A 24,698-nucleotide genomic window follows, 5' to 3' on the forward strand; every position below is an offset into this window, starting at 1 on the left:
TTGAATGTGCAAATGAATCACTGGAGGATGTAGTTAAAATGTAGATTGCTGAGTAAATCTTGGTTGGAGAGTTTTTAATAAGCTCCCAGGTGATGCCTACTCTACTCTGAATAATATTAAATAGAAAATAGTCCTAACTAAAACCTGGCTCTTTTTTTTTTTTTTTTTTTTGGTTTTAGATGGACACAATACCTTCATTTTACTTATTTATTTATTTATTTTCTAATGTGGTACTGAAGATCAAACCCAGTGCCTCACACATCCTGGGCAAGTGCTTTACCACTGAGCTACAACCCTAGCCCCCAAACCTGGCTTTTGATTGTAATCTGTAGTCCATTATTCCCTAAATTTTAAAGCAACTATCTACACCTCGGTAGTCTACACTGAGGTAGACTCTGAAGTTTGTGTGTACTTTTAAAAGGATTCTTACCAATTTCACAGGCTTTTACCTTTTGGTCTTTGAACCAAACCAAAACAAAACACAAACAAAAAAACCCCACACCGTCTGAAATTAAGAAAGGCTGTCTGCTCTTAGTATGGGAAATTCCCAAGCTTTTTCTTGTAGTTTATGACCTCTGAATTTCTCAAATATGACCCCTAGCCATTTCTTTATTTTCAGCCTTAAAGCACTGCATTCTTCCCACTTTTTTCTTTCATAAAATATGAAGCACATACTTAGGACTATGAATGTATTTAAAACTTTTTGCTTCCAAATGGTCCTCTTCTCAAGTTACTTTTAAAGCCAAATGATCTTATTAATGGTGAATACTTTTGTCCAGAGTGCAATTTAAAACAAGTAAAAAAAAAAAAACCAACAACAACAACAAAAAAAACACAACAACCTCATTTTTCAAAACTCTGTAATATCTCCAGACTCAGGGCAAGCTGGAAAATCACATCACTTTATTAATACATCATTGAATAGAAATTTCACCTATCCCTTGACTTCTCTATGTGCATCACTATCACTACAGATTTATGAGGAAAACAAAAACTTCATAAAATCCAGTAAATTTACTACTAGCTGAGGGTTTCAGTACTCTAAAACTTATTTAGATGCAACAAAGTTTTACAGTAACATGTAATCAACATTTGAAGTTCCATTTAATAAAACTCATTTTAACCTTCAGCCATATAACTAGAAATTGGTAAGTCAGCATAGTGTCTCTTGATGAGAAAAAGCTTCTTTTTTTGTGAGAAAAATCTGAAATTTAGAAAGAGCTCTGTTATTAATAAATCATCAATAATTCAGAGAAAAAAAAAAACAAAGCATTCAGCAGACAAAGTGAAGCATTTCATGCACACTCATAGTATTAAGATTTTTTTCCCTTCAATTTACAACTTCTCCTTAAAGCCCACCAACCCATAGTGATCCCCTCCTCTTCTGAAATTTTATAACATTATCAGTCCAACTCAAATAGCAATTATTTAAAGTCATCTCAGAGTCTGGGCCTGGTGGCTCACACCTGTAATCCCAGCAACTAGGGAGCCTGAGGCAAGAAGATTGCAAGTTCTTAGCAATTTAGCAAAGAACCTCTACAACTTAGACCCTGTCTCAAAATAAAAAATAAAGTAAAATAAAATAGTTTAAAAAAAAAAAAAGGACTGAAGACGGGCGTGGTGGCCTGTAATCACAGTGGCTTAGGAGGCTGATGCAGGAGGATCGTGAGTTCAAAGCCAGCCTCAGCAATTTAAAGAAGTGCTAAGCAACTCAATGAGACTCTGTCTGTAAAGAAAATACAAAATAGGGGACTGGGGTTGTGGCTTAGTGGTAGAGCGCTCGCCTAACGTGTGAGGCACTGGGTTCTATCCTCAGCACCACATAAAAAAAAATAAATAAACAAAATAAAGGCATTGTGTCCATCTACAACTAAAAAAAAAAAAAAAAAAAAAAAAAAACTCAGTGGTCAAGTGCCCCCGAGTTCAATCCCTGGTGCCCTCTCTCTCCCAGCCAAAAAGGAATGAAGATAGAACCCATTAGTAAAGCACCCCTGGGTTTGATTCTCACTACCAAAAAAAAAAAAGTAGTATTACAGGTTATGTTTTTGCATGGATTTTGCCTCCTCCTACTAGTGCAAGAGTTCCAAGGGCAGGCTGCATGTTTTATCATTTTGGCACGTCTCCTACCTAGACCCACACTAGTAGTGTACTTCACTCTATGACCATTTTCCATCACTCTACTTTCTCCCAATCCTTTGTTTTCCCTGTAACTCTTTCAATGTTCACTAATCTAGAAGTAAATAGTATTTCATATTCTGAACATGATTCTCCTATTTTGATAAAACTAACACCACACCAAATTCCAAAATGTAGCCTTTTTGGTCAATTTTTGGAATTACTGTATTTTTCTGAAGACATCATAATCTATACAGCATCAATTGTGTACCCACAGTGAGGAGGCAAAGTTATAAAATGTAGGCCCACCAGTTAAAAACAAAGGACTTTTTTTGTTATCTACTGTCTCAATCTAAACATTATAATGTTACACAACTTACCTTTTTCAGTACAGCTTTCTGTTTATACAAAAGCAGACAAGTTATTAATAAAATAAAAAATGAAACAAAAATAAATGGTATCACAAAAAATACCATAGTTTTCATCCGTACGCCATCTAGGATTAAAAATCATACAAAAGGGAGACTGTTAGAGGCTTATATCTAATTTTTAAAAACATTTCTTCCTTTTTTTAATTGTAGTTGTATGCAATATCTTTATTTTATTTATTTATTTTTATGTGGCGCTGAGGATCGAACCCAGGGCTTCGCATGTGCTAGGCAAGGGCTCTACCGCTGAGCCATAACCCCAGCCCCAGCCACAACCCCAGCCCCTTATAACTAATTTTTGAAATCAAATTATTTTATAAATAAAGTTCTAGTTAATGGTGAAGAGTTGCATTAAACCTTGCAACCCGGCAGCCCCTGCTGTGTTTGTCAGTGTATAGATGCCACAGTGGTATTTCAGTATATATCATTCCATTCATTTGTGAACTACTTGTTTATACAATTACTTTATTGAACTGTGACTTTTTTCTGGATAGTATCAAAGATAGAACCCAGGACCTTGGCATGCTAGGCAGTTACTCTATCACTGAGCACCGTCCCCTAGTCCCTGAACTGTGACTTCTTTTAATTTCAATCAGAAAAATAACTACCCTAAGTGCATTTCCTGATATGATTCTGTTTAAAATTTGACCTTGTGAATTTTCATTTAAAAATAGCACTGGGCGGGGCTGGGGATGTGACTCAAGCTGTAGTGCCCGGGTTCGATTCTCAGCACCACATACAAACAAAGATGTTATGTCCGCCAAGAACTAAAAAATAAATATTAAAAAATTCTCTCTCTCTTAAAAAAAAAATACCACTGGGCACGGTTGTGCATGCCTTTAATTCCATCAACCCAGAAAGCTGAAGCATAAGGATTGAAAGTTTGAGGACAGCCCAGGAAACCTAGTGAGATCCTGTCTCAAAATTTAAAATAAAAAGTAATAAGGAGTGGGAATTGAGCTCACTGGTAGAATGCCCTGGTGTTCAATCTCCAGTGTTAAATAAGTAAATAATAAAATATTAGTCGAGTGATTAAACAAATATGTTCTGTAAATCTTTTAACTCTCAGCAAATCAAATGTTTACTTATATCACCTGATGCTGTAAGGAGCAGGAGCTCCTCTTCAATAAAAATATATGTGTGCATGAGGAATGGAGCTAGTCTTTTTTTAACAGTAGATAAATTTTTATTCAGCCTCTTAGCTCACAGCATGAGATAAAAGAAAAACAGTTCTTCTTAATCAATATTTTACAAAGCTACAGTAAAATATTTTACACTTCAGGAATTTATAAGGGATTACATTTCTCAAAAGTTGGGATCCAGTAAACAAATTTTAACTCCTTGAATTTTCTAGGTGACCCTTTCTTTATGAAAGTAACAAGTTCTAATTACCTATATAAATTTTAGGGCCAAGTTTTATCACTGGTGCTGTCTTTAGATCTGAAATGCTGCTATTTCAATCATCATTCAGTAATTCTACCTTAAAAATGAGTTTTGCATTTGGCAGAATCTGGGCATCAGACTGTTCTTTCTTCTCATAAACCCATTCTGATTCAGTCTCCAGTATAGCCTTTTGTTCTTTACTCATAGCCAGAAGTGATTTATCTCATCCTCTGATAACTTGGACTATTCCAACCTTAAAACTTGAAGGCTTGACATTTTTCTTCTTCTTTGGACTCATTTGAATATTAGTATCAACAACAGTCCTGTCCTGTAGTGTTCTAGTGTATCAACAATGAACATCTCCCTTTTTTAGAAAAGTTGGTTTTATTCCCTGCCCCTTGTGTGTATGTGTGTGTGTGTGGGGGGGGGGGGGGGGGCGGGGAGCAGATACTAGAGATTGCACCCAGGGCCATGATTCCATTAAGCCACATCTCCAGCTTTTTGACACACGGTCTCTCCAAATTTACTGAGGCTGTCCTGGAACTTGAGATCCTTCTGACCCAGCCTAGGATTATCAGCATGTGCCACCACACCTGGCTATCTTTCTGTTTTAGAACAGATTCTATGAATTTGGGTGGCCCCTCATCTGGAGTCTCTTTCACACTTGCTTTCTTTTGAGTTAAGCTTCACATTTTTCACTCGCTGGAACACTTATAATTTTGGCATCACTAAAATGCTTACTTTCAAAAAGATGGTAATAGACTTTAACTAAATGTCCTTATTAGCTGTCTGGCTACAATTTCAGTGTTTCCTAGTAAATTATGCTCTTCAAGAAATGACTGTGAGCCGGGCATAGTGGTGCATGCCTGTAATCCCAGGGGCTGGGGAGGCTGAGGCAGGAGGATCGCAAGTTCAAAACCAGTCTCAGCAAAAGTGAGGTGCTAAGCAACTTCGAGAGACCCTGTCTCTAAATAAAAATACAAAATAGGGCTGGGGATGTGGTTCAATGGTTCAGTGCCCCTGAGTTCAATCCCTGGTACCAAAAAAAGTAAAAAAAAAAAAAAAAGAAAGAAATGACTGTGAGGGCTGGGGTTGTGGCCCAGGGGTAGAGCACTTGCCTAGCATGTGTGAGGCCCTGGGTTTAATTTTCAGAACCACATATAAATAAATAAAAATAAAAGTCCATCAACAACTAAAAAAAAAAAAAAAGAAAGAAAGAAAGAAAAGAAATGACTGTGAACTGTGGCTCTGCCAAAACTTGTTAAAGTCCTTCTTGTACAGATGCTTACTGCACTGCCCCCTGCAAACAGCCTCCCTCCCCATGCCTCTGCTTTTGGAGCTAATCTTTCAAGGTCATCTTCCTCCTTCTTTTTTTAATATAGTGAGGCTAGTCTCCAACTTCTTAAAAGCTACAAACACAGGCCACCATGCCAGGTTCAAGATTACATTTGTACTTTTTTTTTTTTTTAATGTTATCTCACATTTTAGAGTCTACAGGGAAAGCCAAGGTTTTTCTTTTCTGTTTTATTATTTTAGAAATGAGGTTTTAATGGTTTTGAATAGCAAGAAATCATGAGACAAACTCAAAAGGAAACAGTTTGTCCTTTCCCAACTAGAATCTCCCACTTGTTTTGGAGTAATATACGCCATGTTAAATCAAATTCAAGGCCAGCCTGGGCAACTTGATGTGACCCTGTCTCAAAATAAAATATAAAAATGTCTGGGGATGTAGCTTAGAGGAATAGTACTCTTAGGTTCAATTCCAAGTACCAAAAACAAACAAACAAAAAAATCCTAAAGAACTAAGACAACATGATACTCAAGAAATTCTTTGTTCCTAATTTCATTAAAATTCTACTAAGCCAGGTTCCTTGGTGCATGACTGTAATCCCAGCGGCTCGGGGGGCTGAGGCAAAAATATCACAGGTTTAAAGCCAGCCTCGGCAATTTAGAGAGGCCCTTAGTAATTTAACAAGACCCTGTCTCAAAATAAAATACAAAAAATGATTGGGGATATGACTCAGTGGCTGAGTACCCCTGGGTCCAATCCCTGATATTCCCCCCAAAATAAATAAACAAATAAATAAATAAATACATATTACTGATAAGATTGTGTATAAACCACACAAAAGGATATATATTTGAAGGATCTGGTTAAAAATTTGCCATATCCATTTTATACAATGCACTGACTAATGACAAAATGTCATCAGAACATAACATTACAGAGTCTCCAGATTTCTAATAGCCGTGGCAAAAATGAAAAATGTAAGATCAGAAATGTTCTTTCTGGGGCTGGGGTTGTGGCTCAGCGGTAGAGCACTGGTCTAGTATGGGCAAGGCCCTGAATTTGATTCTCGGCACCACATAAAAATAAATAAATAAAATACGGGGCTGGGGTTGTGGCTCAGAGGTAGAGCACTTGCCTAGCATGCATGAGGCCCTGGGTTGGATCCTCAGCACCACATTAAAAAATATATATATATTGCGTCCAACTATAACTAAAACATAAATATTTAAAAATAAATAAATAGGGGCTGGGGTTGTGGCTCAGTGGCAGAGCGCTTGCCTAGCATGTGTGAGGCACTGGGTTTGATTCTCAGCACCACATATAAATAAATAAAGGTCCATCAACAGCTAATAAAATATAAAATAAAGGTATTGTGTCCAGCTACAACTATGTTCTTTCGGAATCTGTATATAACTCTTGGTTAACTGAGTTCTACCCTGTCCTGCTTATTTTTTCTCTATAATCCTTAGTGATTATGTATTTGGCTTCTTTGTTTATTGCCTGTCTCCCCAACTTGGGAATAAAATGTAAATTCCACGAATGTACGGATTTCTTTACGGCTGGACATGAAATGGTTGAAAAGAATCTGACACACAATAACTGCTTAATAAGTTTGACAAATGAAAAAGAACAATACTATCACTATATTCACAGAGAGACAATAGTCAGAGATTCCACTATAGAAGGACCACATGAAAGGAGATTCATGGGCCAAGTGTGGTGGCGCACATCTGTAATCCCAGAGTCTCGGGAGGCTGAGGCAGGAGGATCTCAAATTCAAAGCCAGATTCAGCAATTTAACGAGGCCCTCAGCAACTCAGTGAGACCCTGTCACTAAATAAAATATTTAAAAAGGGCTGGGGATGTGGCTCAGTGGTTAAACACACATGGGTTCAATCTCAGTACCAAAAAAAAAAAAAAAAGTATGATTTATATAGAAAGGCCAGCGTATCTGTATATGTATTTATAGCTGCATCAGTATTTATATTCCTGGAAGAGCAATGCTGAGTTGATTTCTTTCAATTTTGAACCATTATTAGTAATTTCTACTAATTAAGCTAATATATTCTGAAACACTACCATATTTTGCTTCACTTTCTAGGCTTTTTCTTTTATACTGCTATATAATTTGAATGTTCATGTCACTTTAAATTAGTATTGTAGGTGACTAGAATGTGTATTTTACCAATCATAACTTCTTGTTAGAAAAATATCTCTTAGGCATAGTACTAGACACTTGGAAATAAGTGTATGAAGACCTAGCCTTACTTTAAGATTTCTGTTCTCTTGAAATCTGAAAGCATAAGAAAATATTGATTACTATAGTCTCCTGCCCTCCCCTGACAAAAAATAATTTTTTTCTTCCCTTCCTTACATATATTTTAATTTTTTTTGCTATAGTGATGATAAATATATTCTCTTTACCAACAGTTAAAAAAACAAGATTGTTGCTGGGCACAGTGGCACATGCCTGTAATCCCAGCTGCTAGGGAGGCTAAGGCAGGAGGATCATGAGTTCAAAGCCAGCCTCAGCAACAGGAGGCACTAAGCAACTCAATGAGACCCTGTCTCTAAATAAAATACAAAAGAGGGTTGGGGATGTGGCTCAGTGGTCGAGTGCCCCTGAGTTCAATCCCCGGTACCAAAAAATAACACGATCGTGCATAACAAGACTTCTATTTCTACATGAATATAGACTTTCAAGAAATCTGTGTTTGGTTGAGGTGTTTGCTAACTTTTCTTCTCCATTGATAGACTACGCAGGAGACATTGCTCTCCATAACTGCAAAATACATTGAGAGAAAATTAATTTGCTAGCAAACAGCTACAGTTAATTAGTTACTGTCATTTTAGCTCATACCTACTATCCAGCATTCTTCGTCACTCCACTCACTCCAAAGTCCATCTTCTGAGCAATAAATATTCACTTTGCTTCTTATTAAAAAGCAGAGTTGTTGGCTTTCATTTGATGTTCTCGGGATGTGGATTTCATTTTCAATTGTGGTGGTCTAAAAGCCAAGGGAAAAAAAATGAGATGTCATTATTTAATCTAATTTTAATTAGAGAAATTCCATCTGTCATTTTCAATGTGGGTTTGGCTTTTTTTTTTTAAGAAAATATATGCATCGAAAGAACAGAAAGGTATAATCCTAGCAGTGATTATCTCTCTGTATGGTGGGGTTTTTTCAATCTTTTTTTTCTTCCCTTCCTTATCTATATTTTAATTTTTTTGCTAAAGTGATGATAAAGACAGCATGTGTGAGAGGGCAAAATTCCTTGGTGTTTATAATGTCCATTATAATAGACTAGTGTGAAATCTCCCTGTTCCTATAAACTGGAAGATGCTATATCCACTGAGTTTCCAAAAGACAGAACCATCATGTAAATGTGGTTTCTATGGAAACTATAGAGTTCATATACATAAGCTGGTTTTTTTTTCCCTCTTGTTCTTACTCCATAAGACATGTGTAATAGTGCTTGGATTGACATGAAACTATCATTGCAGATACAAGAATATCTCAAATTGGGTGATTTCACAGGGGAAAAAAAAAAACACTAAAGTAATTACTTCAATTTTGCATTTCTAAGAGCTGAAAGCTTTTCCCATCCAAAATAACAGTTTTTCATTTGTTGTAACTTATCATAATGTAGTGTAGATTAAGTCAACTGGGAATCATATCTTGATTACAGTTCTAGCTGTGTAATTTGATTATGAAGTCAATTCACCTCTCTGGGACCTGTAAGTCAATTCAACAACTAGTTTTCTCCTTTGTATACGAAATGAATTAATTAGAATTAGTGGCTTACTTTTTCCCACCACTCTCTAAGTTGGAAACCATGAATAAAATTAGCATATAACAATGTGGGGTTAAACAACAAATACCACATTGTTGATGCTGTTTGGTAGTTTGTCTTAGAACTCTTCCCTACTTCCCCTGTGCTAAGCCCCTCTTCCCTGGTTAAACCAGTCCCTTAGAGTAGTGCCATATTCTAATTTTGACCTCATGGTTTTTCCTCAAGAATTGTTTTTGTGCTGGGCATGGTGACACACTCTGGGGCAGGAGGATATGAGTTCAAAGCCATCCTCAGCAACTTGGCAAGACATTGTCTCTAAATAAAATATAAAAAAGGCTGGGGATGTGGCTCATTAGTTAAGCCCCTCTGAGTTCAATCCCTGGTCCCCCCAAAATAATTGGTTTTTTGTCTGTGTTGGGTTTTTTTGTTTGTTTATTTTTATCTGAGGCCTCTTCACAATCCATTTTAGTCCCTTGGTAACTTTCATTTATTGATTAAAAATTGGAAACAAGTGACTAGATTATCTCCAAAATCCAATATTGTTTTAAAATCAGTATGACTGATTATGCTTTCAGACTGGAAACATCTTTATTTTGTCCACTAGATTTGAGTTTCTGGAAATTAAACTAAGATACATGTCATGTTTCATTCTTTTTGTGGCTAGCAAATGATTTGTGTTCTCAAGTGTCCTAATTTATGTAAAAAAATGCTATGTTTTGACTTTCCTAAATAAATTCAATGTTCGTACCATCCAGGAAGTTTCATCTCCTGTGAGCACAACTTCATAAATGAAACACTTAGCTGGAATGGGTCCTTTAGGTATGCTCCATTTCAGGTTAATTTCAAATATATTCTTCACAGTAAGATTAAGATAGTCTGGTGGCAAAGGTTTAACTGAAAAGCAGAAGGAAACCATTTTACCATGGAGGTTGTTAAAATTAGAACCTTATCCAAAGGTGGGGACATCTAGTATCAGAAACTTCCAGGGTTAAAGGAGGTGGCTCAAGATTATTTATTGCCTATGATATGAATTAAAATCATAATCACTTGCCAATCAAAATGAGTTTATTGAGAAACTTGGCTATTTTGGAACTCATTTTTTAAATATATCTTATGCTGATAAATACTTAAACCCAAGAGAAAAGTTAGAAGATCCAAACCATTCTGATAATTTTCCCAGTTTGTAGCTTAAGAAACAATAACCACAACCAGTACTACCACAACTCGTACTAAATGCTAACCCCTTATGTTGTGCTTATGACAATCAGACAGTGTAACAGGGATGCTGCAACATGATCTCATTCATGTCTCACATTAAATCTATGAGGTAGTCACCTATTATTTTCATTTTACTAATATGGGAATTGAAACACATGTTAAAAAAAACTTGCCCAAAGTTGCACAACTAGAAAGTGGTTGATTCAACATTCAAACCTACTTGTGGCTGACTCTAGAACCTGTCACTCTTTTCACTGTTAGAACGGAGAACAGACTCAGAAAATAGCCAACCATTTGCATATCATGGCCTGGGAATAAGAGATTCCATAATTACTCTGTCACTCACACTGAACCAAGTACCATATGCAAATTCTTTGATGCTGGGAAATAAATTATGATTTCTAAATGAAAATGATGCTGTATACTTCATTCCATTTCCTGTTTTCCATATGTCCTCATACACTAGACTGCCTTGATTTTTCTGGCTTTGCACTTCCATGAGTCTCTTCATCTCTCTTTCTCTCATTCCCTATCTGCCTCTATCTCTCTCTCCCTCAAGTGGTTGGGAAAAAAAAAAAAAGAAGAAGAATTTGAAGTTGTTTGTTTATATCACCTATATTTTGAAGTTGGAAAATGAAATAGCTGGATCTGATAGGCTTGGATTCTGATGATCCATTAACACAGACAAAGAAATCTTTATAGTCTGATGACTCCAAAGAGGGAAAAGTGCATCCAACATTTACTCCATTAGACTTGATATAATCGACACACTGTGATGTATGTTCCAAGCCCTCATACCTGTAAAAAGAAGTATTGCAAGAATTGTGTTTAACAGTACCTGCTAGTGTCATGGTGCTTCATTTTCAATTATCTTAAAAATCCTTGTGAATAAAAAAAAACATTTAATAACAAAATATTTAGCACCTAGTATATGCTGCATGCTACAAGTACTAAGGATTCAACAGTAGGGAAAGCAGATATAGACTATAATTTCATGGAGCTTACAATCTGATGGTAGTCTGCACACAATCTCAAAGATGAAACGAGGATTCTTACTCATGTAATTACATCATGTTGACTCACCAACAGGATTTGAGAATCAAAGAATAAGATTCCTACTAAGAAATCCTAGGGTTTATATAAATAATCATGCATGATGCTGCCTTTTTAATATTTTACTTGGAAAATTATTGTGAAAGAAAGCACATCAAAAAGTAGACTTACAAAATATTGTTTTTTTTAATAAAATGAATGAAAATCCTCTGAGTATACAAAACACATTAAGATATAAATCTCAGAAAGTCAACTGTGGGTGGGGGGAAGAAAAGGAGAAGTTGTTTGGCAAGTACATGTCTAATTTTCCCATTCTCCTAAACAAGAAATGTCATTTAAAGTTAACCTCATTCCGGTAATACTGTTAATGGGAATTAGGAGTGGGCGGTTCCATACTGATTTCTAAAGCAATAAATGCCTGGTTTATCTTCCTAAAAAATAGCTTGCAATGCAAAATGTGACATTTGCTTTAAAAGCAGTCAAAGTCTGTTTTGAAATTGGGCCAAGATAGAAACTGATAAGATGATAGTGAAAAGAGCTTGACTCTACTAAATTAATTTTATGCCAAATATTGACTTCAGGCAGAGTTTGCAAAATTGTAGTCTTATGATTAGTTCACCTGATTAGAGTTTGGAAGACTTGACTTTTTACAGACTTACTTTGTGCCAGTGGAGAAGCCCAGGCCACCCACTTTTCCCCACTCTCTAAAATGTTAGTATTTATTCCCCCCATTCCACTAAGTGAAGTTAAATTTGCATTGAACATGACCCATTGCATTCAAGAGAGTAGTTCCTTTGTCTTATTCATACTTTTATCTTGGAACTCAGTAGATGCTTAATATTTGTTGAATTAAGAACAAATAATTTAGACCTTCAAAAGTTACCCATCCACTTCTAGGTGAGGAAACTGAGGCCCCCAAAGGGGAAATTATGCACTCAAGGCCAACAAGTTAAATGATGCCAGAGCCGGGATTAGAATCTAGTTCTCAGGAGTATTAATAATTTATACCTAGTCATGCATACAGTTTTCTAAAGAAAGATGTCATGATAATTTGAACCTAAAGCTCACAAACAGCATCATTGTGTCCTCTCTTGATTTTATTTTATTTAATAAATGCATAAGTTTTGGTACTTACCTACCAATTTACCAATGCTATCATTTGTTTCATTCATTTATTTAATATGTAATGCTAATCTCCTGTGAGCATAGCACTCTGGAGATGGTCAAAAGAAATATAAGAAACAATTTATGCCCACCAACTCCAAAAAGTTGAAGAGACAAAGCACACATGCACAATTTTATTTATTTTTTTTTAGAGAGAAATTTTTTAATATTTATTTTTTAGTTTTCGGCGGACACAACATCTTTGTTTGTATGTGGTGTTGAGGATCGAACCCGGGCCGCATGCATGCCAGGCCAGCGCGCTACCACTTGAGCCACATCCCCAGCCCATGCACAATTTTAAATACCATCTAAACAATAAATAATTGAGAGCTATAAAAAGTAATAGTTCAAAGAAAAAAAACCTGAACAGAAGTTGACATGATCAATAAAATGTCCATGAAATTGGAGAGTAGACTGGTTTTGAAGGATGAATAAGAGTTGGTAAAAGAGAGAGCCAGAGGGCATCCCAGATGGCAACACATATATAGGCATAAAAGGGCATAAACTCAGGTGAGAAAACAATGTAGAGATGGATCTAAATGGAGTGGTACATTTGCATTGGTGATAATAGAAAGTACTATTGGAAAGGCAGTGACACAAGGAAGCAGAGACTTGAATGGCAGGCTAGAATTCACCCTGGGGGCAATCTGTAGCTCCCAGAGGTTTTTGAACACAGGGGTGGCATATAAAAATGGCCATGTAAGAAGATAAAGCTGGCTACAGTGTGCAGAACGAACAGCAAGGAGTCAGACTGGAAGGGGAGGGATTGGAAGCAGAGCCATCATCATTTGGGAGGCTATGACAATCAACCAGATGTGAAATGAGGGGAGACTAAAGTGAGCTTCTTACGATAGAGATGAGGAATGAAAAATAGATGTGCAACTTTGCAAAGGAGTATCAGTACCTGGGATCGTGCTACTATGAAACAAGCAAGGAAAGAAGGAAACAGAAGAGTTAAGATGGCTTTAAGTTTAAAAGCCTCAGTGACAGTTAACAAAGGTAAGGAGCCAGAAAATGGATACTGTTTAATAACTAATTTTTAAAGGGGCAAGAATACAGGGAGTGGTGGTGCATGCCTATAAACCCAGTGTCTCAGGAGGCTGAGGCAGGAGGATCATGAGTTCAAAGCCAGCAACTTAGTGAGGCACTAAGCACCTCAGTAAGACCCTGTCTCTAAACGTAAAAAAGGGCTGGGGATGTAGCTCAATGGTTAAGTTCAATCCCTGGTACCCCCCTCCAAAAAAAAGAGTAAAATAAAAAGGCAAGAATACAAAATACACCCAAATGTTTTAGATTATAGCTCTATCTATCTAAAGGATACAAAATTTAATCAAGTATAAAAACAACATTCTATGATCTCACTCATAGAATGCCTTATAGAATCTGCAGCCCAAACCCACTTACTCCCATTGAAAACCCCAAGTAAATTTTTAGGGGGGAGGTACTGAGGATTGAACTTAGGGGCACTCGACCACTGAGCCACATCCCCAGCCCTATTATTTTGTATTTTATTTAGAGACAGGGTCTCACTGAGTTGCTCAGCACCTCACTTTTGCTGAGGTTGGCTTTGAACTCGCGATCCTCCTGCCTCATCCTCTTGAGCCACAGGGATTACAGGTATGTGCCACCATGCCAGGCAAAAACTCCAAGTAATTATAATCAACACCATCAGAAATACAAATCTGATAAATACAGTGAACTTAATTTAGTGGAAATATAGTAAAACATATTGTGGACTGATTTGGTAGATATTTTTCTAACATGGAATTCCAACTATAAAAATACTTACCAATAAAACAAGGTGTAATTGGTATCCAAATGTGCACCTATGCCAGGTTTCCAAGAACAGATTAAATATTGCCAGTTGTAATATACACAAACCATGTCCTGAATTTTAGTTTCCAGACTTCCTAAGAAATGAAAGAACTATGAATACTTCAAAGACATGATAATGAATCATTTGCAAATTCATTATGAAATTTTATTTCACTTCCTTTGGCCTCACTACTTCATTTAGCAATCAACATAATGGGAATATTTTGAGAGGAAGTTATTGGAACTCACTGACACTAACAGATGCCAAAATATTAAATTGATAATTCTATGATGCTGTGAGGAGTTGAGCAAATACACATTTACTAACACGACCCCCATACTGGCGATTGTATTAATGTATTAAGATGTAGGGGTTTTTTTTGGGGGGGTACCAGGGATTGAACTCAGGGGCACTCAACCACTGAGCCACATCCCCAGCCGTATTTTGTATTTTTATTTAGAGACAGGGTCTCATTGAGTTGCTTAGCATCTCGCTTTTGCTGAGGTTGGCTTTGAACTTTCAATCCTCCTGCTTCAGCCTCCTGAGCTGCTGGGATTACAGGCGTGTGCCACCAACACCCAGCAAGATATAGGTTTTTGTCAAACATCTTTACTGAATTAAATGATTCAGAAAGGCATGTCACTCGCTACTAAGAAGGATTCTATTTTGTGCCACACTGTCACTGGATCTATCATATATACGTTCTGGTGCCCAAGATTTAAGGAAGTTATCCCCTACGTAGATTGTTCTGGTAACATTAAATGTAAAAAGGGAGCCTTGTTTTAACCTTGTTCTGATGTCCAATAAGTAGCTTCTGACCATGAACTTTGCACTTCTGATCCATTTGTGCATTGCCTTGACAAAAGTGTGTGTATCTTTGCTTCAATCCCTTGGTTAAGATCAAACCCATCTTTATAATACAGGTTCTTAGTAATGATGGTCTGTTTGATAAAAAGACAAGACAAAGTCAAACTTAGAAACAGCCATGGTATAGTGAATCACACTAATAAAACTGAGAGGTTATTGATACCCTGGAAAGTTCCCAACATCTAAGATACTCCTGGTGATTATCTCCTCTGTTGCTCCAGAAATATTTGCAGCAGAGATCACCTCTGTATATCATATCATTTGATAAGATTATTTGAATCTTAGCATCTAATTCAAAACAAAAACAAAAACTTCTGGAAGAGAAAAAAGGTTCTATGTCTGTAACCAGCTTGGAACCAATTTGAGGAATTTCACATACCATATGTACATTACATGGCAAATGATTTAACCCTTGACCCTTCCAATATAATATGAAGCCTTCAGGAATCACATAAAGTAAAATCCTGGAGGTAGCTGAAGAAAGATGGACAAATTGTAAGATCCTGGAGGATGAAAATCATATATTATTTAATTCTTATATTCCTGATATCTTACAGAGTGGCTAGTTCAAAAAGTTGCTAAATAAATGTTTATTTGAATTGTCCCTTGAAACTACCTAGCTGAATTATGGAAGTAACAGGATGCTTTCTACCACAGGAATTTTCAAATGAACGTGATTGCCAAGGAAGTAAATAGTTCATAATTCAATCAACTTTCATTAAGAACTTACTACAATACATGCAAAGAACCAAGTTGTGTTTGGTGGGGCACAACTTGGAGTCAAGTTGCTTGACTCCTACAGAGAAAAAAACCCACAATACAGTAGCATATATAAAACCCATGTCTAAATCTATAAGTACTATGGATAAATATGGTCTGAGTGTATCCCCCAGGGGGTTCATGTGTTTGAAGCTTGGTCCTCAGTGTGACAATGTTGGGAGGTGGTGGAAACTTTGAAAGGCAGAGTGTAGCAGAAGGTGATTAGGTTATTGGGGGCACTGCCCTCAGAAGAAAATAATGTAATTCTCTTAAGATGCCAATTAATTCCTATAAGAGTTTCATATTATAAAACGTTAAGACTGGTCCCTTCTCACTCTCTGGCTTCCTATCTCACCATGTGATCCCTCCCTTTCACACATGCTTCCACTGTAATGCCATCAGCCTTTAGTCCCTCAACAGAGACTGAACAAATGGGCCACACAATCTTAGACCTTCATCCTCCACCACTATGAGCCAAATAAACCTTTTTTTTTCATTATATATCACCCAGCCTCAGGCATTTTATTATAGCAATGGAAAATGGACTAAAATAATAAGTAATTATAAAATATGGTGAAACAAGTGCTCTTCCAGTTCATATTCCATGGGACCAAGTATCTTTTTTCCTGTATCTCCAGTGGTAGTCTTAACAGTAGATGGGGCGAAAACATATTTAGCAGGATAGGAGATATACACAGACATGGTAGTTTGTTTTATACTAATTAGAACTATTGCAATATGAGAATTAGAGTAGACACAGTAGTCAGAAGAATCACAAGAAAATACCTAATGATAACTCTAATATTGTAAGTACATGCTTTACTTACTTTCCATCTTTTGCTATTGATGTTTCTGTACTGTAATTCGTATTCTATTGTGCATTCCTTAAAATTTTCCAGAGCCAGTGGAGGTTGCCATTGTAAATAAAGATATCCTAAATATCCAGGATCCACTATCACAAAATCCTGAGGAGGATTAACTAAAATAAAATCAATAAAATATTTTAACTTTTTCTTTGTATTTTATGACAAAGATTAGTAAATACAGATTATCTCTAAATGTCCATCAATGATAAATAGATAGACAAAATAGAGTACATCTACGCAATATTATTATATTATTTAGCCACAAAAAGGAGTGAAGTACTAACACATGCTGCAACATGGAAGAATTTATATTTTGCTAAGCGAAAGAAGCCAGTCACAAAAGACCATATATTCTATAATTCTATTCATATAAAATATTTAGAATGGGAAAATCCATAGACATAATAGATGAGTGGTTGTCAGAGGCTACAGGGAGCGGAGAATATAATGTGATTGTTTAAGGAGTTTCTTCAAAAATATTCTGGAATTTGATAGTGGTAGTTATTTCATAACTTTGTGAATGTACTAAAAACTACTATATAGTATTTTTGAAAAAGGTGAGTTTTATGTTATATAAATTATATCTCAATCTAGATTACTGCTACATCGTTGTTCTCTCTTTTAACAAATCACGTAAGTGCCAGGCGCAATGGCACATGATTGTAATCCCAGCGGCTTGGGAGGCTGAGATGGGAGGATCATGAACTCAAAGCCAGCCTCAGAAAAAGGTGCTAAGCAACTCATTGAGATCCTGTCTGTAAATTAAATACAAAATAGGGCTGGGGATGTGGCTCAGTGGTCAAGTGTCCCTAAATTCAATCCCCAGAACCCTCCCCCGCCAAAAAAAAAAGAGAAATCACAAAAGCAAAATGTGACCTTGGTGGGTGGCATTAGTGGAATATTGATGAGCATAGCTGCTTTCCAAAATGTAACTTTGATTCTCTGGAAACTGTTTGTACAGAAATAAAAAATTCAACGTGGAGGGCTGGGGCTTCAGCTCAGTGGTAGAGCACCTGGTTTGCACGTGTGAGGCACCTGGTTCCATCCGGCAGCACCACGTAAAAATAAATAAATAAATAAATATATTGTGTTCATCTACAACTTATAAAACAAAAAAATTCAACATAGAGTTTTCCCAGTCATGTACACAAGAACTTGGTCTAGGATGGGAGAATTTTATTATATAAATGTCTCTAATAGCAATAACTAATTAGTATTAATTCAGTGTTTAGTATACACATAAAATATTGTGGCAAACACAAAAAAGAGGAATGGAAAAATATAAAATATGTCTTCTATGGATAAGTGCCTTAGAATTTGGAGAACAGATCTTATTGCCACTTTCCGGTTAATTGAATCCTCCAACCTAATGAAATTTCTGAGTTGTCCCAAAAAATCTAGTAGCACCATAATAGTGCCCTCATGTTACCTTTTTGCTAATTATTTCCTCTCATTTCTGCCACATTATCATTTTAATTCCTCACTTTATAATCCATATCTAGGTGACGAAATGAATTCACAGAAAGAAATTGTTGCACGGATTATGATGTGACCTGGGACCCGCCCCCCCAGGTACCTATAAAGAAGATCTCTATGGAGGATGAAATGACAATCCTGTTGTTTCGATCCTTATGGCTAGAAATCTTCATCAAGTGCATTATTCTAATTATCTTTGTCATTAAACATGATTGAAAAGTTCTATAATTATTTCTACATTTCACTTTAAATTGTTATATTCTTATTTATCTAATTTTCATAAAAGTAAGGAGAATTATCACGGAAAGATTTGAGTTGGTTAAATATCAGGCAATAAGTTTTCAGATATCCAACCTTCTTTTTTTTTTTTTTTTTAGGAAAGACTATACAAGAGGTATGGAAAGTGCTTTTTTTGTTGTTGTTTGTTTGGTTTATTTTGTTATTCCTGAGATAATTTTTTGAGGGTACTAGAGATTGAACCTAGGGGTGTTTAACCACTGATTCTCACCCCCAGCCCATTTTATCTATCTATCTATCTATTTATTTATTATTTATCTATTATTTTGTGCTGGGTATTGAACCCAGGGCCTTGTGATTTGAGACAAGTACTCTGCCAACTGAGCTATATCCCCAGCCCATTTTTTATTTTGAGACAGGGCCTCACTAAATTGCTGAGGCTGGCTTTGAACTGGTAATCTTCCTGCCTCAGTCTCCCAAGCTGCTAGGATTACAGGTATGCACCACATGCCTGGTTTATTTCTTATTTTGCTTAGGGCCTCAAGTTGCTGAGGGATTCTTGGAATTTGTAATCCTCTGGTCTTAGCCTCCTGAGTAGCTGGGATTACAACTGTGGGCCACCACACCTGGCTTCCTGAAATAATTTTTAAGAACAATCCACCTACCAGTTATGCACTTCCATAAGGTAGATTGAAAAGACAGTTAATATCCCTAATTTTAAGACTACTCCATTAACATCGATTTCATTTGTTGTTTTACCTTTTATTTCTGTGCTTGAAGAGAAAGTAGAGCTAAATTCTGTGCAAATTAGAAAGATAAATAGGCATCTAAGATCCAAACAAATGAAAGCCATTTCTCTAAGATTTAGTATCTTGAAATCTTCTCTCTAGGAAAGAAAATTACAAAACTGAAATATTTTACTACAAATAACAAAGTGAATTAATGTGATGAACAATACTTTTGGGAGCTCTCTGTGTGCTTTCTACCAAGAATTGGGAAATCTGCCCCACTTGAGCTGTGGAAATAGAAATAATCAAGTCTGTCACAAGTGGAATCAGAATGGGAGAATTCTGGTCTCATCTTTCTAATAAGAGTAAAAACAAAGCAAAACAAACCCAAGAAGACCTTCAACCCCTCACCCATACACATTCACACTTTCTACATGCTTTGGACATTTTAAGATGACTTCAAATAGCCTTCATCATGAAGGAGTCAGGCCCACCAGAGCATTTTTATTGGTGCATGGGGCAGGGGAGCAGTTACAACATTAGTCTCCATAGCAATCATCTGCCCAGCAACATAGAAAACATACTGACACTCTTCTGAGAAAAAAAAAAAAACATTGGAAGCTGACTACTGAGAAAGCCTTAGATAATTTTGCTGTATTTCTTCATAACTATTAAATCATCATCTTCTTCTCTCACACTTGTCCCACTTCTACCTTTGTCTCCTGGATCAGGAGATAACATCACCATCCTCCCAGTTTTCTGAATCAGTAACTTGAAAGTCTCCCTCAAATCCTTGCACACCATTAGCACTATTACTTTCTCACTTGAGTATCTTACCATCAAAGATCTCCTTGTCCAGTCTTTCCTGCCTCCAGCCCCTTGTCCACACAACCTACAGAAAGGATGGTCTTTCTAAAGGGCAAATGTAAGCTTATTGCCTTTTTTTTTTTTTTTTTTTTTTGGTGCTGGGGATTGAACCCAGGGCCTTGAGCATGTGAGGCAAGCACTCTACCAACTGAGCTATATCCACAGCCCTTATTACCTCTTTTTAGAAAGTATAACATTTCACTGTCACAGAATACAAGATAATCATTATTTTATCCTTGAAGAATACTGTTTCTGTGATCAAAATGTAAAGGATTCATGCCTACAAATACTTACTTAATAAAATTGCCCAAGATTATACAGCAAATTAGTAATAGAGTTGGATGTACAACAGAGAGCCTATGATTCCCAGCATGGTATACTTTCACCTTATTATGTTGGGCCCAAATGCTTGGCTCACTGTTATAAAAGCTTTCCTCTGGGACCACAGTGTTTAAGTCTTCCTTCAATTAGCTAATCAGACTGAAGCAACACTATGCTATTGTTTTTTTATTCTAAGCCTCATAAAAGCACAAGAGGATTCCATTTTTCTTACTGAGATTCAACAAATATTCCTCTCCTCATTTCCTCCTTCCCCATTCACTAGCCCCTAGCTGCCCACTAATTCATCTGTAAGTACTAGGTAGAGTTGGTTACCAAAAGATTACAGCTCTTCCCCAGAGCTACTCCCAGAGATTAAGATGAACACACTGGTTTCTGTTGGGCTCAAGGCATTAAATTGGGCAAAGAAATGTTTCCATGTCCTGTAAGGACTAATATAGTCAAGTTTCCCTTAAAATGCTATCAAAGAGAGCCTAACCAAGCTCTCTCTCCTCTCTCCAGCTGTTCTTAAAATTTTCATAGCTCTGCATAATGTACAGCATAAACGCTAAGTAGAGAGTTAAAAAGTCATTTGCTTCTGTTTTATAGAGGCCAGTGAAATCTGATTACAACTATTAAAAAGCATTTCCTGGATCGACTCAACACATTAAAGCATACAAAACAGAAAAGCTGGCTTCTGGAGTCCTTCATAGAAAGATCCACAAAAGGAGCTCCTGAGTTACATCTAGGGTCCAACCTAGACTTTCCCAAATGAGCTCATGTAAATCCTATCATTGGCTTCTGAGTTCTAGGGTTGTCACTAGTACAGTGAGGGGCTTTATATATTGTATGGTTACCAGGAAAACTTGAATCTTCTCAGGGAGCAAGGGAGGTAGACCTGAAGACAAAGGGAAGATGGGGAAGGAAATGCAGACATCTGAGATTTGAAAAGTTTCTGGTATACTCTATACCTCCCTGTCCACACTTAAGAACCACTTATCTGGTCTTAACTGTTTATTTTTTAAAATGAGGAAATAGGGCTGGGGTTGTGGCTCAGCGGTAGAGCACTGGCCTAGCACATGCAAGGCCCTGGGTTCCATCCTCAGCACCACATAAAAATAAATAAATAAAATAAAGGTATTGTGTCCAACTACAACTAAAAAATAAATATTAAAAAAAATGAGGAAATAACAACCAGAGATGTCCAAACTCACATAACTTATGGTGCAGAGCTAGGACTGAAAACCAGGTCTCTTGAACCCTTTGCACTAAGAATGAATAAATTTTCTTGTCCTGAGTCTGTCCTAATTTACAAAAAGCATCCTTCATCCAACCTTCCTCAACCTGCTGTCACCACACAAACCATCAACCAGACCACCCAGATTTATTATCATGACACTTCTGGCACATGAGTAATTCAATATATATGGATTGAATACTTTCTTTTTGCCACATACTATTCCAGATAAATCTTGCATAAGGTACGAGATTGAATGGCAACAGTCAAAATATCTATAATAATAATAATAATACCTTCTGCCATTTATTCAGCATTCACAGCATCCCAAGAACTGTTCAGTGCTAAGCACTATACACATATTAACTCAGACAACACCATATAATGTTCAGTCAGCCTTGGACATTATGGCGCAATTTTTAGTTTCATCTTAAAGACCAGGAATTGAGACATAGAGAAGGTAAACAACTTCTGTCAAGTCACACACACCATAAATGAGGAGGTTTGGATCTGAATCTAGACTAGTGCCAGAGCCCTTGATGGCCATCACTACACGGGGCTAAATATGAAGAGTAGACTTCTATTTTCAACATACTCAGTTTCACAAAACATTATTGCTGACAGCTTCCCAATGGCAATGTCTTTTGGAACGGCAAACCTAAAGCAATTTCCTCTTTTCAGCCTTGCTTTCCCACTTCTTCAAAGTCACGTAGGTTAATCTCCTCACAGAAGACTTAGCTGGGTCAGGGAGGTATAGCCGTAGTAAAGTGTTTGCCTAGCTTGTGAGAGGCCCTGAGTTCCATTCTTAGCAGTACCCAAAAAAAAAAAAAAATTGGCCGGATAATCCTTGCATTATTGGAGAAACTCCAGGTACTTACCAATACTATGGTTTCTCAAGAAGTGGATTATCATAAGCAGTTATCACAGGCTCTCCTTTTCTTTCCTCTCCACTTCAGAGACATTCATTAGAATCTCTACTATTTTTCTTCTTGTTTGATAACGAAGCACATTGAAAAAATTAGATAGGTGTTCCTGAAATAGCCAGAGGGCCAAAACATAAATACCACAAGTTATAAGATGAGGAGGTTATGGGTGGTGCTAAAAGCCATCTAAAGCAAATTTAGAATCACCGCAAGGTGTTGCAAAAGTTGACAGGACTAATTATTCTTTGGATAAAGTAACAGATTTATGGCCGAGGAGCTTCTTATAATCAAAGGCACAGTGGTGCACACTGCCTCAGCTGCTATGCTTCGAAGCAAATTACATCTCAATTTGCATGTATAAAATGGAGGTAATGACACAAGCCTGGCATGGGGTGTCTTAAAGATTAAGTATGTGAAACTGCTTTGAGAACAGTAGATTACTCTATATACTTAAGGGTTTGCTTCTGAGAACTTTGTCACTAAGTAAAACTTGAAAATAAGCTTCAACCTACATATTTGTTCCTAACAATTCAGGTTTTATATTCTACTGTTGATAACTAGGCACTTACAATTAATCCTCAATTTCTACCATCCTTGCTGACCTATTATTCTGCATTTATTAATCTTTGTCTTAATAACAATAATTTCTTGCATTTGTCGAGCTTTGTATAATTTATAAAGAACTTGTTGAATTCTGTTAATAAATCTGAACATGCATAAAATTGTTATTGAATATTTACAAAATGTAAAACTAGGTCTTAGAGAGATTATCGGACTAGTACAGATTCTCACAGCTGGTAAAATCCATACAAAAAGGAAAGGAAAGAGAAATAAGGCACAGAAAAATGTACTAAGGGTAATAATGTATAATACACCTTTTTTTTTTTTTTTTGGGTAGAGAGGATTGAACCCAGGGGTACTCTACAACTGAGCCACATGCTCAGACCTTTTTATTTTTTATTTTGAGACAGGGTCTTGTGAAGTTGCTTAGGGCCTCACTAAGTTTGCTGAGGTTGGCTTTGAACTTTCTATCCTCCTACCTCAGCCTCTCACCACACTGGGATTATAGGCATGCACCTCCATGCCTGGCAATATGCTTTTTTTTTTTTTTTAAGAAAAATTTCTTCTCTATATTGTCAAAAGAGAAGAAGAAGGAGGAGAAGGGGAAGGAGGAGAAGGAGGAAGAGAAGTTGTTTTCTCTGAAGTATCTGAAATAATCATAGGCTTTTGAATTTATTCTATTTTAAAGGAAATGACTAAGTGGCAGAAATAAATAATTATTTATTAGAAAATGATGAATGAAATTTTGCAAAGTCACTAAAGTGATTTCTTTAAAAAGGGGGGGCACATAAACCAGGAGCAATGGCATATGCCTCCAGCCCCAGCTTCTGGGGGGCTGAGGCAAAAGGATCACAAGTTTGAGGCCAGCCTGGGTAACTCAGTGGGACCCTGTCTCAAAAATAAAAATAAAAAGGGTTGGAAATGTAACTCAGTGGTAAAACTCCCCTGAGTTCCATCCCCAGTACCACACACAAATGAATAAAAATTAAAATGACATGGGCATGATTTTCTGTTACTTTTAAGTAATAAAAAAATAATCAGTGTTACAAAATTTGATACTTTCCATTCACACTTTTTAAAGTACCTAAAAATATCAACTAAAACATTTAGAATAGGGATTGGGGAGAAAAGAAATTAGGATAATAGATGTTGAGAGCCACAGCCGAAGGGGCCCCAGCAAACTTTCAGACTGCCGGCTGATGATTGGCTCACAGCGGCCCCAGCAACTTCTAGCTGATTGGCTCCTCTGCGGTGATGCTCATTGGGCTGTTTCCCTGCCCTTTCAGAAAATCCAACCCATGTCTGTCTGTTCCTTGATCTATTTGTATTGGTGCTGCTATACCTTGTTCTTGTTTTTCTAATCTTTTTCCTTTCCTAAAACCTTGTCTAGTCATAATAGTGGGTGCATTTTGGTTGATGGTATTTGTTAATGTCAAACCTAATTGATCTAGGACATCTCGTCCCCATAAATTTATGGGAAGATGATCCAATACATATGGCTGTATAGTTCCTTCACATCCTTCAGGATCCTTCCAATCTAATACCATTGCACTTCTATGGGGATTAGTCCCCACTCCTAGGCCTCGAAGCATTTGA

General features: G+C 36.7%; 1 protein-coding gene across 2 annotated transcripts in view; it reads right to left on the bottom strand.

The window, feature by feature from the left end:
- Window positions 1–705: 705 nt before the first annotated feature.
- The window catches only part of Il13ra2 (interleukin 13 receptor subunit alpha 2), a 46,584-nt gene continuing 22,591 nt past the window's right edge, over window positions 706–24,698 (bottom strand). Inside the window, exons 2-11 of one of the 2 annotated variants that reach the window (XM_027934404.2) lie at window positions 22,497–22,650; window positions 19,228–19,354; window positions 16,717–16,868; window positions 15,051–15,204; window positions 14,237–14,357; window positions 10,844–11,028; window positions 9,761–9,906; window positions 8,078–8,225; window positions 2,496–2,611; window positions 706–1,204 (exon numbers count right to left, since the gene is read on the bottom strand). In XM_027934404.2, coding sequence (XP_027790205.1) covers window positions 1,154–1,204; window positions 2,496–2,611; window positions 8,078–8,225; window positions 9,761–9,906; window positions 10,844–11,028; window positions 14,237–14,357; window positions 15,051–15,204; window positions 16,717–16,868; window positions 19,228–19,321 — 1,167 coding nt within the window. In that variant the 5' untranslated portion in view covers window positions 19,322–19,354; window positions 22,497–22,650 and the 3' untranslated portion in view covers window positions 706–1,153. Of the gene's footprint in view, window positions 1,205–2,495; window positions 2,612–7,441; window positions 7,511–8,077; window positions 8,226–9,760; window positions 9,907–10,843; window positions 11,029–14,236; window positions 14,358–15,050; window positions 15,205–16,716; window positions 16,869–19,227; window positions 19,355–22,496; window positions 22,651–24,698 lie in introns of those variants that run through there. The other variant, XM_071606457.1, reaches the window with a different exon arrangement.

This window comes from Marmota flaviventris, chromosome X (genome assembly GCF_047511675.1).
Source record: "Marmota flaviventris isolate mMarFla1 chromosome X, mMarFla1.hap1, whole genome shotgun sequence".
NCBI lineage: Eukaryota > Metazoa > Chordata > Mammalia > Rodentia > Sciuridae > Marmota > Marmota flaviventris.